At 42.2% G+C, this 18,171-nt stretch overlaps 1 protein-coding gene across 3 annotated transcripts in view; it reads right to left on the bottom strand.

The window, feature by feature from the left end:
• The window catches only part of Paip2b (poly(A) binding protein interacting protein 2B), a 33,318-nt gene extending 16,411 nt beyond the window's left edge, over positions 1 to 16,907 (bottom strand). Inside the window, exons 1-3 of one of the 3 annotated variants that reach the window (XM_036182736.1) lie at positions 16,381 to 16,442; positions 8,296 to 8,385; positions 6,569 to 6,735 (exon numbers count right to left, since the gene is read on the bottom strand). Coding sequence is in view for 1 of the 3 variants with exons in the window: in XM_036182733.1 (XP_036038626.1) it covers positions 16,381 to 16,409 (29 nt within the window). In the remaining 2 variants the exon portion in view is untranslated. Of the gene's footprint in view, positions 1 to 6,568; positions 6,736 to 8,295; positions 8,386 to 16,380; positions 16,443 to 16,784 lie in introns of those variants that run through there. The other 2 variants (XM_036182733.1, XM_036182735.1) reach the window with 2 other exon arrangements.
• Positions 16,908 to 18,171: the final 1,264 nt, after the last annotated feature.

Genomic DNA, 18,171 nt, shown 5'->3' with positions numbered 1-18,171 from the left:
GCTAGGCTGCTCCCAGATTCCTCACCCACAGAGTAAATACCTGCTGCTTTAATTCCTATGTACTATGTGGTAACAAGTAAGTGTGGAGCAGGAAAGTGCTTGAAGAGTGCTTCAAGATCAGATTTCAGGTCCAGCCTGGGTCTACACTGCACTACAGAAATCCAAGAATGATATTAAAAGTTACTCTTCCTCTGCATCTGAAATAGGCAGAAGAAATACATTAGTTTTTTTGATGTAGTCACAATATATTTGACAAATGTCTTAGAAGTGTAAAGATTTATTTTGGCTCATGGTTTCAATCCACTGCCAATTGGCTCCACTATTTTTAGGCCTATGCCACAATAGAAACACCAAAGCAGGGCATGGTTGAAGAAAGCTGCTCACCTCATGGCACCCAGTCAACAGAAAGAAGTTGGGTTGTACAGGGATTAAGACAAACCCTTTAAAGGCACACTTCTAGTGACTGACTTCCTCTAAGCCCTAACAGCCCAATGATCAGTAAACTCAACAGTGGATTAGTTCACTGATGAAGTTAGTATCCTGGTGATCTAATGACCTCAACAGTGACACCAGGTGGAGACCAACTCTGCAACCACGCCTTTTGGAATACACTTTACATTCAAACCAAACAGGAAACATGCTGAAAATGGTACCTGTCATTACAGAGACCACTGGGAAAGCACAGGAGATGCAGGGTGTGCAACCTTCTCCACAGGAGGCAGGAGCATGGAGGCTGCACAAGACCTGAATGCTCACAGTCAAGAGTTTAAATAGGGGTCTCAATTCCCAGCCATAATGTGCTTCAGGACTGTTAATGTATCTAGGACCGTTTAAAAATACATGCTTTGTCAGTTCAACACTATGAACTTATATAACCCACAGATCAATATGTTAACATCCAAATCTGGCTGTTCTCTGAACCAAATTTAGTGTATGTATATACACACATACACAAACACATCTATAATGTGGTACTATAGAAACAAACCCAGGGCCTCTAACATGCCAGGTAAAATGCTGTACTAACTGAGCAGTGTCCCTGGCTTTTCAGGAGCTATAGCCTGCATCATGTCCATGTTCACAATTTCTCTGTGAAGAATATTTAAGATTTTTGAATGAATTACTATTAATGAAGTGTACTAAAGAGTTAATAAAAGTAGCATATTTTCTAACAAAGGAAACATGCTGAAAATGGTACCTGTCATTACAGAGAAAACTGGGAAAGCACAGGAGATGCAGGGTGATATTAAGCATCCTGGGCTTAATATCTGCATCACATAAAACAAAACTAGGTGCAGTGGTATGCATCTGTAAATTCAGTATTCAAGAGATAGATAGGAGAATTCGAAGTTCAAGATAATCTTTGGCTATCTGGGAAATTTGAGGCCAGCCTGGGTTGCATGTGAGCCTATGTCAAAGTATATGCATGTGCACATACTAGCACTTGCACACACGTTATTCTATTTTCCAGTTTCATTACGCCAATCAGGCTAGCTAGCTACATTTTATTTTGAGTTGGCATAGTGATGTATGCTTTTAATCCCAGCACAGGACCAGGAAAGGAGGGGCAGAGAAGACATAGCAAATTCTAGACCAGCCAGAGATACACAGTGAGATTTTGTGTTTCTTGCTCTCTCTTTCATTCCATACACATACACATACACACACACACACACTTTTAAAAAATTGAGGAAGGGTTTCTCTGTGTAGCCCTGGATATCTTGGAACTCACTCTGTAGACCAGGCTAGCCTCAAACTTACAGAGATTTGCCTGCCTCTGCCTCCCGAATGCAGGGTTGAAAGGTGTGGGCCACCATCACCTAGCTCCAAATACACCCTTTTAAATTACATTTTAGCAGTTCAAGTTTGTAGCTTCATTCATTCATTCATTCATTCAAATTTGAGTCTATTTAGGCTCCTCACTGTCTTGGCAATGTGTGCAGTTCCTCCTGTAGTGGTACTCACACTCTTTCAAGAGGGAAATGAGTAAATAACTAGTAATTATGAGTCAAGTATGGTGGCATATGCCTGCAATTCTAGCACCCAGGAGGTCGAGGAAGAAAGGCCATGAGTGCCAGGCCAGCCTGTAGCAAAACTCTGTCTACAAAAGAATTACTGTAGTTTGTGCCGTAAAAGGAGAAGTAAAAAGGTCTATCTGAACACTCAAGGTGGGTTATACAATCTGGGGAGTGGGCAATCTCACTCATACCTAAGAATATAAGTTAGTTACCAATGAGGAAGAGCAGGGAAAAGCATGTTCAAAGACTCATCCAGGAGAGAAGTTTTGAGAACTCAAAGAAGAGAGCTGTGCACACAGAAGGAGGATAAGAAGAAAGAGACAAGACGGAAAGGCAAACATGGCTAGAACTTACAAGATCTGAGACCAAAGAAATATCTAGGGCTTTATCTTAAAACCAAAGAAGCCACTATAAGGAATCCTTAACCACAAAGTAAAATGGCTCAAATTCTGTTTTGCTGTGTGGACACTGAGGAGAGCTGAGAGCACAGGATGAGACCCAGAAGACAGCTAACACTCTGACCCTGGTGCTGCTTGGGCTACAATGGTGGCAACAAAAGGAGAAGCAGCAGATCCCAAACCACCTGAGGAGTTTCTGCATTGAACTGGGTGTGGGAGGTCAGGGTGAGGGAACTGCCAAAGACCCAGGTAGACAGTAGTCATTCACTGACTACAGAACTCTGAGAAAAGCAAAGCTTTCTTGAGAGGTGGTGGGGGAGGGGGAGCCCAGTTACAAAATGTGATGATCTCTACTGGACATGTTAAATCTGCAATGCCTCTAAACCACTCGAGTGCTGATGTTATGTGGCCTGGCTATATACAGGTGGAGTAGTCATTTATATACATGGTAATTAAAGACAGTATCTAAAGATAAAGAGCAAAGTAGACGGCAAAAGGTCTGATGTGTGCCAGCACCTGAAGGAATCAGGACTGTGGGGCTCAGATACACTGATTTCAGATTACACACCTCTAGAACTATGAGAATCAGGTTTTGTTGTTGTTGTTGTTTTGTTTTTGTTTTTTTTGCCGGAGCTGAAGACCGAACCCAGGGCCTTGCACTTGCTAGGCAAATGCTCTACCACTGGGCTAAATCCCCAACCTGAGAATCAGTTTTAAGCCACCAGTTTATAGTAGTTTTGTTAGAGCAGCTATAAGACACTAATACATGCCCAGTCAAGTGCCTATGGATATTGAAGACTGCTGAAAGGTTGAACAAGCAGCAGCTGAGGAGTATCTATAGAAGGCAAGAACATGCAGATGCTTAAGACCTAAATGAGAGCAGTCTTCAGAAGAGAGAAAAGGACAAAGCCAGATGGTGGTGGAGCAAACTGCAGGGAGCTGCCAAAGGAAGGAGGACTTTGTGGGACCTAGAGGGTCAAGAGGTTGGCAGAAACTTTTACCTTCATGCTGGTAAAGTCCGGCAGTGCATATTAAGTGACAGTAAGAGGCTCTAATGGAGAAAGAAGAAATAAAAGATAGTTTAGGTCCTGGGAAAGGAGGTAGCTATGGTGCTGCTGCTGCTGCTAATAATAACAACAACAACAATTATTATTACTATTATTATCATCATCATCATCATCATCATCATCATCATCATTAATATTACTACTGTGGCTCTGACTGGCCAGAAACTCACCATATAGACCAGGCTGGCATTGAACTTACCCTGCTATGCTAGGATTAAAGGTGTATACCACCATGCTTGGCCCATCTGTTACTTTTGAATAGCTCAGCTATTCCTATGATCTAAAGTCCAAATGCCTGGAATTCATACTAGTAACAGATGGTGTCATGGTGAGCAATGAATCAGAATAAGAGGAAGAGCATGTAGAGAGAGATCATCTACTATAGAGCCACACGAGACACTCCAAGTTGTGGCAGTAGTGCTGCTACACAGCTGCCAGAGGCCCCCATCAAACTCCAGCTCCCTGCTTATCTTTTGGTTTCTCCTAATTATTTCCAGGGTCATACCCACATACATGCTTGCATGGACACACATTTTCTTTTTGAGACAGGGTCTTACTATGTAGCCCAAGCTGGCCTTGAACTTGAAGTTCACCTGCTTCATCTTCTCTGGTGAAAGACTATACTATATAGGGTTCAATCTGTGGTACTAAAAGAAAACAACAAACACAAATTTATAGCCTGGTATGATGGCTTACACAGTTATCCCAGCACTGTAGAAGCAGGAGGATCATAAGTTTGAAGCAAGCCTGTGCTACAAAATGAGACACTGTCTCAAACAAACAGTAACACACAACTTCATAAGCCTTTTATGCAGAAGATATTTTACTTCATACTATGTGTATTTCTCTCTCATCATATTCGACAAAACCTTTCTTTCTTAAGTATACAAACTCCTCATTTGGTGGGGGCCAGGCAAGACTAAAGCAGGAGTGGTGGCTTGTTTCTGTAGGTGGGGAGGATCAGAAGAATATATATGCAGAGATCGAAAAACCAAGTCTCAAATACCCTCTAATTAGAATGATTTTATCTTCCATATTTCCATTTTTATGAGAGCTTGCTTAGACTTTAGCAGAAAACAAGTATGGAATTATCCTGTTAGGCCTTCCTATGCTGACCACAAGACACAAATACTCCAATACCCTCCACCTAATACAAAACAGCACTTACAAACACACTGTTAATGTGCTTGTCAAAAACATAGGAAACTCAGTTGTCCTGTAATTACAAGTTGACAAAACCAGGCCTGTGGTACTGGCCTGTAACCCAGCTATTAAGAAAGCTGAGGCAGGGGGATTGGGAAGTCAAGGCCTGCCAGGACTATAGTGACATCAAGATCAGACTGAATAATTTAGTGAGATACCATCTCTAAATTTTTTTTAAAAAGTATAAAGAGGAATGGGAATATAGTTTAGTGATAGAGCCTTGTCTATCATGTAAAAGGCCCTGGGTTCAATCTGAATTACTAAAAACACAACTTTAATCCCAGCACCTGGGAGGCAGAACCAGGAGGATCTCTGAGTTCAAGGCCAGCCTGGTCTATAGATCAAGTTCCAGGACAGCCAGGGCTACATAGAGAAACTCTGTCTTGAAAAACAGGAACAAAAAACAAAATAAAAAAACTACAACTTCCAAAAACGCGTTAGTTAAGATATCTGTGGTGGTACATGAATGTAATCCCAGCTCCAGAGAAGATGAGGTATAAGGATAGCCAATTTCAGGTTAGCTTGGTTTATACATACAGCAATACAAAACCACAACATCCCCAAACAACAAAGAATTACTTACTAGTGGATGAGAAAGTCAACAAACAGAAAAATCACTTTTGTGATTCCTAAGAGTATAATGTAACAAAAAACAAAGAATTACAGAGGCAGCTTTTAAAGTGAAGACTCCCAGATTAGAAAGACAATGTAAATGAAATACAACCATTTTGCTGATGTTACACTCCACCCTATTATAGATCTATAAAGAGCCCCACATTGACAGACTGATGCAGACCTTCTGGGAAGAACCATCACCTTAAGCTTAAGGTAGCAATCAGTTCTGCCCCTGGAGCAGGGCCAAGAACACAAAACATAAAGAATTTAAAAAAGCATTTGAAAAGCATCAAGAAAGCACATTCTAATCCAGGGTTTTCTGTTAGGAATGTAACACCTGGAAGCATTTCCATGGCCTCCTCATTCTGCTTTGTCAGGTCTAAGTCAACACTTTTATTTTTGCTTGTTAATTTGCAAAAAATCATTCTGATAGAAAGACTAAAGAGAACTATAGACCATTCCTTTAATACAGTGGCAAAATTCTATGTGGAACAGAAATTCTAATTAGTCTAATTTTGACAACAATTCTCAAATTGACATTCTTTAAACACTAGTCTAAGGAAAACTTTGAAACAAAATTTCATAGGTAAGTGCTGGAGAGATGGCTCAATGGGTACAGCACTTGCTGTGTAAGCCAGAACCTGAATTCAATCCCTACCACCGATGTAAGAAGCCAGATGCACTGCTATGCACCTATAATGCCAGGGTTGGGGCAGTGGAAACAAGAGGATCTTGGAGGCTTGCTGGCAAGCCAGCCTTGTGAAATCAAGGAGCTCCAGGTTCAGAGAGAGATGCTGTCTCAAAAAATAAGGTAGAGAGCAATTGAGAAAGATACCTAATGTTGACCTCTGAGTTCTGCATGTGCACACATGGAATTATATATGCTTACATGTGCACACACACAGTCATGGAATACACAGTTAAGAAGTCTTGTTCAATTTAACAAATACTTCCTAATTTTAGTATTTTAGTCATTTCTTTTATTTTTATCCACTAATTTATTACTGTTTTGATGTGACTGTAGCTCATCCAATATTACTCTTAGCCGGGCGGTGGTGGTGCACACCTTTAATCCCAGCACTCAGAAGGCAGAGCTAGGTGGATCTCTGTGAGTTTGAGGCCAGCCAGGGCTACAGAGTGAGTTCCAGGAAAGGCACTAAAGCTACACAGAGAAACCCTGTCTCGAAAAAACCAAAATAAAGAAATAATAAAAATAAAAAAATAATGAGGCAGTTATTACATGTAAAATATGTGTTACTTTTCTTACCAAGTCTCTTATGTTGTCAACTGAGAACAAAAGCAGAATTGTCAGAAATGATAGGACAGAAGTCTGGAAACATCTCTGCCAGGGGTCTTCCCCACTTTAGAAGTCTGGATACAGTTCTGCCAAGGATCTCCCCTGTAATCACCTCCATTTGACATCTGACCACACATCTGAGAAAACAGGACTCAAATTATTTGTATTAGGAATAGTCTGCTTGTAACTTTAAAGGTTTCCTGAGAGTCAGCTTCTAGCATACATATGTGCGCCCACCTTCTGGTCCTCAATAAATGATTTTGCAGACAATCTGTCATTTCTAGACTTCTCAAGAATGTCTGTGCTTTTCAGGGTAAGAATCTGATCACTTTGCATTTTGCAACACTGATGCAAATGTTTCTGACAGACTCAGTTACTTAAAGCTGACTTTTACGAAATGTTTGTGTTTTTGTTTACTATTTAGCACTCAATGACATTAGTGGCTATAATCTTCTCATGAGCTAAAACCTAGACATAAAAGCTACCACAGTGGAATCATCTGAACTCAAAAAGAATTCTACACTGCCAAGATCAACCAAATAACCATTGTATTGATACAATTTTGAGAGGGAGGGAAAAAAAAGGATTGTCATAACTAAGAGGGGAAAAGGGAGCCTAAATATATTATAATGAGACAGAAAGGTAGGAGATACAGACAGACAGACAGACAGACACACACACACACACACACACACACACACACACACACACACACACACGTTCCCTGGGAAGAGCCATATTTTAAGTGGGACAGACTTTCAAAGTTAACTACTGATGAAATCTTGTTCAGGAGGCCAAGGTCAGGGCAGAATTGCTCCCTGGGAAGGAGGAGGGTGCTTCCCTCTGCTGCAGCACAGTGAAGACAAGATCAGTCAGGAATGGGCAGGTTTTAGAGAGGTAAAGGCTTCTGGGGTGGAATGTGAACTACACCTCAGGACTTGAGAGAAAAACTGCTTAGGAGCTTTGGAATATGTAAACTGTAGGAACAGAACTAACATCACTATGAAATAAGAAAGCATTTAATCCAAGTTCCCCTAGACCAGCAGTTCTCAACCTGTGGGTCTCAACCCCTTTGGGTCACATATCAAATATTTACATTATGATTCATACGAGCAGCAAAATCACAGTTGTGAAGTAGCAATGAAATAATTTTATGGTTGGGGGTTCACCATTAACATGAGGAACTGTAATAAAGGGTCACAAGCATTAAGAAAGTTGAGAACCACCGCACTAGACTTTTTAGAGTAAGCCCCTTCCCAATAATTTAGTATATACAAAACCAAACCAAACAAACAAAAGCCAAGCCAGGCCCTCGAAATCCGGGGACAGAACAAGGATGGAGTTGCAGCTCCTCCAGGTACTTGACGACTGTCCTCTTCTCACGGGCTCTTTTAAGGGTCAGCTATCTAAGGGGTTAATTCACCCGGAAGTGCCAGAACCTGGCTTCAGCTTAGACCTCTCTTTCCTGAAGCCCACGCTGGAGACAAGTGTCCTACATGGAGCTACACTGACGCTCCGTTCACTTGTACTTTTTTTAACTCCTAAGAGTCTCAGTATGTCAACACTGGCTGGCCTGGACCTCACTATGTAGACCAGGCTGGCCTTGAATGAGATTTGCCTGCCTTTGCCTCCCAAGTGCAGGAATTAAAAACATGCACCACCATACCTGGCTTGTTTTGTTTTTTGAGACACCATACCTGGCTTGTTTTGTTTTTTGGACAGGGTCTTGTTAAGTTGTCCACGTTGGCCGAAAACTTGCCATGCTCCTGCCTCAGCCTCCTGGGCATCTGGAATTAATTGCATGTTATCACCTCACCTGATAAGCCTATGCTCTTAATAACTACCCATTTACTTTCAGAAAAGCTATAAAAAACAAACTGATTTTTTTTTTCAAATACTGCAAATGGCCAGGAAATAGGAGCTGAAGAAAAATGCTATTTGGTAAGAGAATTGAGGTAGTTGAAAGGAACATACTCACATTACTCATTAGTATGTTTAAATTATAATACACAATATCCCTTACCATAAACATTCAAAGCTGCATTCAATCTGATGCTTGCTAATACTTTCAGAATACCTATCATCTCTTTTAAAAAAAAACATTTTTAATGATTTATTTATTCTTATTTTATGTGTGTTGGTGTTTTGCTTGCATGTATGTATGTATGTATGAAGGTGTCAGATCACCTAGAACTGGAATTACAGGCAGTTGTGAACTGCCATGTGGGTGCTGGGAATTGAACCCAGGTCCTCTGGAAGAGCAGTCAGTGTTCTTAACTGCTGAGCCACCTTGCCAGCCCCCACCTATAATCTTTTATAAGCAACTCTTAACATCCCAAAAGCTTCAAAAATTTAATTGTTCCCCCATGTGTTTCATGTCAGAACTTAGTTGGTAGTAAAACCTGATCAACTGATGTGAGGCATTGATTTACCCACCTGGCACAAACACTCTTGTTTGCTCGGAAGTATGAACATATCTAACAGTGGTGCCCAAGAAGCTGCAGAGTATTATATACCACAAAGTCACTTCTTTCTAGACTGAGTCTCATCTGGCCTTACAAGCTTCAGAGCCTCTACAGATTCACTTTCTAAAGGATCTCATTTCTGAGAGTTACTACATTTCTGAGGTACTCTACCATCTTCAGGAACTCAAAAACCAGTAATATTGAAGTATCTTTAGTAAAACAGGATTACAAGTTTTTTACATTGCAAAATATAAAAATCTCCTCATTGATATCATTTTATAAGGGACTATTTAGCATTGAAAAATGTAGGGAAGCCTTAATTCAATGCAAAAAACAATCTGAAAAGCCATATGATTTAGTTTTATGAAAAGCACTCTGAGGTCCTCATTTTTCTTATTCTATAGGCTGGTAAAAATGTTCACAAGAGACTAGCACCATCTGACCCAAGATTTAGCACTAAGATGTTTATTTATATAAAATTACTTTAGGTCGATGGGTTGAAGAGATGGGAATTGAACCCAGGTCCTCTGGAAGAGCAGTCTGTTGGCAAAGTGCTTGAGTATGAGGACCTGAGTATGAACCCCAAAACTTATGTAAAATGCCACTAACCTCAGCACTGGGTAAGCAGAGATAGGAAGATCTCTGGGGACTCACTGCTAGTCTAGTGGAATCAGTGAGAACCATGTAAAGTGAGTGTGAGCTGTCTCAAAATGTAAAGTGGACTGCTGTGAAATCTAGGCCAGCAGGATCTACACAGAAAGTTCCAGGACAGCCAGGGCTACATAGAGAGACTGTGTAAACAAACAAACAAACAAACGGCTGACCTGTGGCCTACAAACACATCCAGGCACATTTACACAATTATTGAAGTTTCTAAAAATGTAGGCACTGAGGCTCCACCTTAAGGGATTACAACTCAGATAGTCTGGAGAGGCCCCAGAAACCTACACTGGTTTTTAGAAAATGCCTGTGTTGTTTCTGATGTGTTGCCAGACTTCAGAATAGTGGCTAGCATAGAATCTAATTCTCTCTTCCCTTTCCTCACGCAAACTGTTCCCTGGGAGGAGGGAACAAAGGGAGCATGTGCTTTCTCAGGAAAGCACCAAACCACTGTGCATAGCAGCTACTTGTCCACACAGTCCATGTTGACCTAGCTGCTTAATTTGAAAAGGGAGACTGAAAGAAGGTAAGTAGACATTAGAGAGCTGACAGGCCAGAAAATCTCACTGAAGCAAAACTCTCTATACAGAGGTATGGCTTCCAGAGCTCCCCTTATCCTCACCCAAACATCCTGCATATGATGCCTCAGTTCAGACAGTACCATCTTCTCTGGCAAACACTAAGAATCTAAAAACTATCTGCAGCTGGGTGTGCTGGCATACACATGCAACCCTAGCACATGTTGGCAACACAGAGTTCCAGGCAAGCTTGGGCTACATGAGACTATCTCAAAACAAGCCACAAACAAAAACTTAAACATGTACACAGTATTTATGTATCTAAACATAATATACTTATGCAGTGTGTGTGCAACACACACTCACACGCTCCTTAAGTAATGTCTCCAGTTTCCAGCTTCTATGTCAGGCCTGACTTAGGCTTCATTTTTCACTTTTTCTTTCCTTTTCAAGAATATTCAATTATTTATTTGTATATGTGCTTGTATTATTTCTGTATGTATGTCTGTGCATCATATGCATGATTGATGGCCACCGAGAGTAGAAGAGGGCATTAGATGTCCTGAAAGTAGAGTTACTAACATTTGTGAGACACAAGGTGGGTGCTAAGAATTGAACCCAGGTTCTCTGGAAGACACCCAGTGCTCTTAATCACCGAGCCCTCCCTCGAGTTCCATTTTTAGTTTCAAAAGGTTTTCAGGATTTACTGTTACAACTCAGTGGAATGACAAACCACTTTAAAACACACACAAACACACAAACACACACACACACACACACACACACACACACACACACACACACAAGAAAGTGAGCTCTAGCACTGATCTGCACTCAGCCCTCAAGCTTATTTCTGGACCATTTTCTAGATAGACAAAACCCTGAATTAGCATTTCAAGGAGACTAGCAGGTGCAGGGGGCACAGATATGAAAAGATGATGAAGTTTCCTGAGCATGCTGGCAGATTGAAACAAATCACAATAAAAATAAAAAATAAACAATGAAAATGTACTCAAGAGAAAAAAAAACTGCAATGGCTCAGCCAGAGAGCATGGTACAAATGAATTAACCATGACTGCCAAAACTTACAACAGATACAAGTTTTAGGGGGAGAATGTAAAACTGTGGTTGGGGCTGAAGGGTCTGTGACAATTTACTAATGCAGGCATTAAATTCTGCAGTCTGTAACACAGTGACATTGTGTTTACTCGCTCACTACCTGTGAATCTCCCATGCATCATACACTGTTTAAGTGGTGAAAATATAATGAAACACATTCTCATAGAGCTTACAAGCCAGCGAAGAGACAGACAAACAAGAGACAGACAAACAACTGATTGACCATGTAATGTGAAGTACAAGAAATAGTGAAATGAAGTCTAACTTAAAGGGAAGGCATGATGAGTAGCATGCAGACTGCTGAGGGACGCTTTCTGAGAAGCGCTCTTTGAGCACGCAGAGGTACTAGACAGACATGCAGTTAAGAGGAGTGGGTCCTACTTCACTGGAATCGGTATTTCCAATTACAGTTTTATAGTACAGAAATAGCACATACTGTTGTAAAAATTGGAAAGCACAAAAAATTAGGATAGACAAAATGATGGGAGCCTACAGAGCACTACATAGAGCCACCTTCCTCAGACAGTAATTATGTCCTACTTGCTCTGTATGTTCATGTGTCTACATACAGATATATGCACTTATAAAATAGAAATGGGTTAATCTTTGGTGTTTAGTCATTTTGATGAGACACATAAACATCCATTAAGTGTACACAAGCTTTGTCCGAAGAAGTCTTGCTTCATGTTTCTGTACATAATAAGAATTATGAATGGGTCTATCTTTTAGCCAGGTAAACATATAACCAGTTGGGGATCTAATCTAAACTATTCCAGAGGCTTCACCAAGGGCGTCTGAGCTTGAACAGGACGTGTGGTTGCTTGTAATAGTACAATGTTATCCACCAAAGGGAAACGGCTATGTAAACCGTAGTACTCTGTGAAGTGCAGAGGAGAAAGATGATCTATGTGCCGAAGGAGAAAAGATTGGGAGAGGTGGCTGAGTACGAGGGGGGAATCAATTTACATGACACCTTTTCTGGGAAGCCTGTAACTCTGCTCCCTTCCGCCCCCCCCCCCCCAACCTTTCGGCAGGAGTTGAGAAGTCCCCAGATCAGACACCTGTGCAACAGTTGCCATACATCAGATTCTCAAAGGCAGAAGGATGGAACTGTGGCGCCTGCTATGGGAGCTCACAGGGTAGTAAGGAAGACAGCCATCTGAACAAGTAGTTCTACCACAATACAACTAGATGCAGCACCAGGAGGAAGAACATGTATTGAATATTTGACATGTGCCAACCATTTTGCTAGATGCTTTATCTAACAGTATCTATTATCATGTAAGATAGTGCCTAAAGAAAAGCCCACAAGCCGGGCGGTGGTGGTGCACGCCTTTAATCCCAGCACTCGGGAGGCAGAGCCAGCTGGATCTCTGTGAGTTTGAGGCCAGCCTGGGCTACAAAGCGAGTTCCAGGAAAGGCGCAAAGCTACAGAGAAACCCTGTCTTGAAAAACAAGAACAAAACAAAACAAAACAGCCCACAAAATCCTAGGACGCCTTAGTTACCCTCTGAAGAAAAGTACCTGTCTCCAGAATCCCTATTCAAATATACTAGTTTGTGAAACGGACAAATACACGAAACAATCCCTTTTCTTTGTCTAGGAGAGACCAGACCAGGACTCAGTATCTCAGCTAAAGACGACAAAAAGGTTAAACTTAGAGATCAGGAACCAAGAACCTGGCTTGACTCCAAATTCTGCCCAACTGGACTCTTCCATTTTGGAAGATGAAAGAACAGGTAGTCTCCTTTGGAAAATAAAAATGTTAGGTGTGCAAAGCATGAGAAGGTGGGTATCCAGGACTAAAACAACATCTTAAGTAACACCAAGGTGTTGCTCTGTATCAGTGCTTCTCAACCTGGGGGTCACAATCCCTTTGGAGGTCAAATGACTCACAGAGGTCACATTTTGGATATCCTGCATATCAGATATTTACATTATGATTCATAATAGTAGCTATGTTTCAGTTTTGAAGCAACAACAAAAATAATTTTATGGTTGGGGGTCACAACAACATGAGGACTGTACTAAGGGTCCATTAGGAAGGTTAAGAACCACTACTCTACAGTTTTGAAAGCACTAAGGTCTAGACAATATGGATGCTGAAATGATTTCCCATTCTCCTCTATATTCATCCCCCATCACCACAGGTAGCATGTGTATGCCTCTCCCTTGAAATGTAAAAGTGTCTACACATCATCAATCTTGAAATTAGGACACAGGTTCAAAAGTCCAAGTTGTACCACAGCTGTTCATTTAGTAGATGGCAGATCCAGATTTCAAAGAACAGGTCAGCATTATATCCCACAAGTGAGAAGATGGTTAGTTAGTAAAGTACTTGTGTTAGAAACGTAAGGACCTGCTACTGGTCCCCAGAACCCACCTAAAAAGGTAAGCATGGTGGTGTGAGCTTGCAATACCAGCCCTGCTGGGGCAGCTGGGCAGATCCCTGGAACAAGCTGGCCAGTCTACCTAGTCTAATTGGTGAGTTTCAGGCCAGTAAGAAATCCTATGCTTCCTCCCTACACACAAAAAGGTCTTAAGGAACACCTAAGGTTGACCTCTGGTCTTCATAATCACATGCACACATACAGACCGCCCCCCTCCACCCCCACACATGTGCACAGCATACATGCATACACACACATACACACACACACACACACACACACACAGATACAGGTTACTGAAGAAAGGCTCAAAATCTGAAAAAGAGTAGAAATGGTCTGGAATTTCTCTTGGGCTTTGAAGCAGGAAAGAGTACACTTGGTATCAACCCAGATGAGATAATCTCTAATTTCAACCTATGCAAGCCTTAGCTGTCTCTCTCTCTAACTCAAATACAAGATCTGGAGGACATGACCTTAATCTATTGCTCATTTGCTATCATCTAGAGTACAGCTTATATTAAGTGCTTAATAAATATTTGTTGAATGAATAAGTGAGAAAATTCCCAATACATCAAAGGATCGTTCCAGATGGATTTGGAGGCATGGAATACCATGAAATGAGGACTAGGGATCATTCACAAGTACAATTCTATGGGCAAATTTTTTTACTTGCTAAAATTTGCAAGTAATCCTCAAACTAATACTGGTAGTACCTTTGAAGTCATTCATGGTGTAATCGTTATTTTTCATTGTTATCTTGACTAGATTTAGAATCACCATGGAAATGTGAACAACCTGAAAATGAGCAGCAACATCCCAAACTAGGGAAGAAAAAAAAGTGAGCTGAGCATTCATTTCTCTGCTTACTGACTGTGGATGCAATGGGACCAGCTCCTTCCAGCTCCAGCTGTTATGATGGCTTGTACCCCTCAATATGTGAGCCAGAACAAACCCTTCCTTAAGCTGTTTCTGTTAGGTATTTGTCATAAAAAGAAAACTAAGTCATGCATATGGATATGTGGATAGAAGCACATGTCTATTGTTCTTTGTGCTTGTCCCAAACTGGGTCAGTAAGGCAAGGTTGGGCTTTCTTGGTTTGGCGCTCACACAGAGACAACTGGAGGACAGAGGCAGTAGAGGGTAGTTTTGGGGTTAAACGGATAGAGTTTGAGTTTTAACTCTGGCACCTATTAGTGGGCAAATCACACTTCTGAAAATCATTTCCTGTTATGTAAAATACAGGGAACAGAAATCTAGCAGGAAAAATGGTTCCCAGGATTTAAGGTTATAAATCCACATGGGCTAGGTAGGTTAAGGAAATGCACTTCAGGAAGTCTAGAGCAATGAAAGAGGCAGTTAGAACACAGAGGAATAGGACTTCTCCCTCATCCCACAACCTGAACTGCAGAACCCTCTATGCACTTAATCCTTGGCTTATAGGTCTCCCTTCTACTAAACTCTACGATCAAGGTCAGATCTTTGGGAAGGAAGCAAACGCTACCATCTAAATCTCTAAACAAGTAACCACGAAGTACAGACGCGTGCCACATACATTTGGTTTCCAACTGCAGACTTACAACAATGTACAAGAGTGACCAACTCAGAGATCTGCTGTTTGCCCATGACTTTGACAGCTACCACAACTAACAGGAATTACAACAGTTATAAGATCCCGCCCCTTCCAGTGTGTTTCACTAACAAGGCTCAGACATATGGCTTATGAGACAATGCTGTCACCTCAGAGTAAAGACTGCTTTTAAGTCACGGGAACAGACTTACTTCTTTCTCTATTAAGACTAAAATCTTACCACAGCAAAACACAAGGAACTATATTGTTGTATGCTACAAGTCAGGTAAGCAAAACCGTAAACCTTTTCCACAAAAGCCTACAAACTCCAAAACACAGTGATTCTGATGCCAAATTCACAGCTTATTCTTCTCTTTTGAGAGCTAAGAAAAACAACTCCAGACAGTCATGAAATGACATGAGAACAGTGCAGTTTTGTACACACTTATATTCTCATTTTCCCTCTCTGCCCAAGGTACTGGACACTCATTCCAATATTCAATTTCCTCCAGCTCCAAAATAAAACCCTCACTGCCCAGTATTCTTCAGCTTCTAAAACTCAAGTCAAAATTACGAGTGATGAGCTAATTTTTCCCCAGTAAATGTCTGGTATAATTTTACTTGGGTATAAGATAGTGTAAAAGACCATCTAGAAACACGGCTAGAACTACTACCACCAAACTACACCAAACATTGCCATACTATGAAGGTGCAAACATTCTCTGTAAAAAGACAATGCTGAAGGTCGTCTCTGAGCCGTTGTAATTCACTCAGAGGTTGTGTGTGATAAATGTCCTGTATCTTATGGACGTCCTGGATGACCAGGCCCTTCCTTACAGGGTAAATTCATGCTCTGGCTAGCTCTGTCAAATAGAATCCAGTTCCATCCACGTAACAGATTTCAAATTGGTTGCTGCTGGGAAGCCTTTTCACCCGGATTTTCAGCAGTTTTGAGCAAAAGCACTTTCGGAGGACAAAGATTCTAAAAGAGAAGAGTGATCAAATGACGATGTCAAGGGAGGGAGGCAGAAGTAGTTCAAGCAAGCCCATTCCGGTTCCATACCTTGCAGAGCCAGTGTTCAGCGTCGTCATCTGCTTCTCTTGCCTTCACCCTTCCAGGTGCCTACAAGAAGCAAAGTGAGAGACGTTAGTTTCCAGGGGAAAAGGGGCTGAAATCCCGAGGTTGAGGGGGACAATCACGGAAGGCAGGAGAGAGGAGAAGCGGCCTGAGAAGGCGGAGGATCATAGCAAGGATGGTGAAAAGGATGAGGTGAGAGAAGCCGGCCGGCGAGCGCCAGAGCATTAGAGGGCTGGGCCCGGGCCGCGCCGGGAAAGGGGCTTTGCGCGTTCTCGGACAGCCGGCGGGGAGAGGGACAGGGGCTTTGCGCGCTCCCGGGAGGCGCAAAAGGAGCGAGGCTGTGCGTGTCCCCGGACGGCCGAGGGTCCAGTCCTGACGCACGAACCCACCTGGCCGCGCGGACAACGCCGGCCCGAGGTCTGTATCACAGCACAGCGCCGCCTTCCCCGAGCGCGAGCCTCGGCGCACAAACGCTCAAGGTACCTCGGCCGCACACACGCGTCTCGCCCCGCCCCCTGGCGACAGTCATTGGTTACTGGACACCGCCCCATGCACCTATTGGATAGCAGAGAATGCCGCTCATTGACCTGGTTTTGATTGGTCTAAATGTGAAACAATGCCCGCCCACCTATTTCAGAAGTTCCAGCTTGTGATTGGTCTTAACATCTGTCCATTCGCTCCGCCCTCACTGGAGACTGCCATTTCTGATTGGTTGAGAAAGCGCTGGTCACGCCTAGATTTCAACCCTAGGATGAATCATCCGCACGTCGGGGAGGAGCCCGAACGCAGCGACTCCGGGTTTGTTTGTTTACAATGGCTTCGGCTTCTACTTCGCCCATTGGCTAAGATGGCAGTCATTCTCGCCTGTTTCGGTAACTCAGGAAGAGGGAGGCGGGTCTCTAAGGGATTTCCTCTGCTGTCTACTAGCTGAGCTGAGTTTTAGAAGCTATAGAGCAGGGATTTGCCTCTGTGTTAGGTCCCGAGATTAAGAAGTGGGACTAACTGGAAGAACGGAGAGTGACGCTTTCACGTTTTTAGAAACAAACTTGACTTTTTTAGTCCCAGCAGGCTCGAGGCTGAGGCAAGAGGATCAAAAATTACTGGGCCAGCCTGAGCTACATTATGTGACCAAGTCTCAGAAAAACAAGGCAATCTACATACAAAAAACCTTGTCTGTCCTTTGGATTGACGATATGCAAATCTTGAGTTATGTTCATGAGAAGGAAATTTAATATTGGTGGCTGGAATGGTGGATCAGCAGTTCAACGCATTTTCCATTTCTAGCACACACATTGTGGCTCACAACGGGCGTTAACTCCAGCTCCAGGGATCGGACGCTCTCTTCTGGTCTCCAATGGTACTGCACGCACATAGTACACAGGTAAAATACTCAGACACATAAATTTTTTTTTTTTTTTTAAATAAATCCTTTCCTTCCCTAAGTTGCTTTTGGCCATAGTATTTTATCACCGCCACAGGAAGCAAGCTAGAACAGGTCCCTTAGGTTGGCCCTCTGTTTTCATGGGTACATGGAATCCATTACCTTAACTCCTTTAAAAAAGATCTGTCTGTCTGTCTGTTGGCCTGTCTATCTAGCTAGGTTTTTCAAGACAGAGTTTCTCTGTATATCCCTGGCTGTCCTAGAACTTGCTCTTATGTGTATATATGTGTGTGTTTATGTACACATAGGTATGGTGCCCACCAAAGCTAAAAGAGGGCATCACCTGGGTGCGTTGTTAGAAGAGGGGTGTGTGCAGAGCCCAAGCTAAGTGGAGT

This window comes from Onychomys torridus, chromosome 3, assembly GCF_903995425.1.
Source record: "Onychomys torridus chromosome 3, mOncTor1.1, whole genome shotgun sequence".
NCBI lineage: Eukaryota > Metazoa > Chordata > Mammalia > Rodentia > Cricetidae > Onychomys > Onychomys torridus.
Note: the sequence above shows the minus strand (reverse complement) of the source record. Positions and strands in the feature narration are given on the sequence as shown.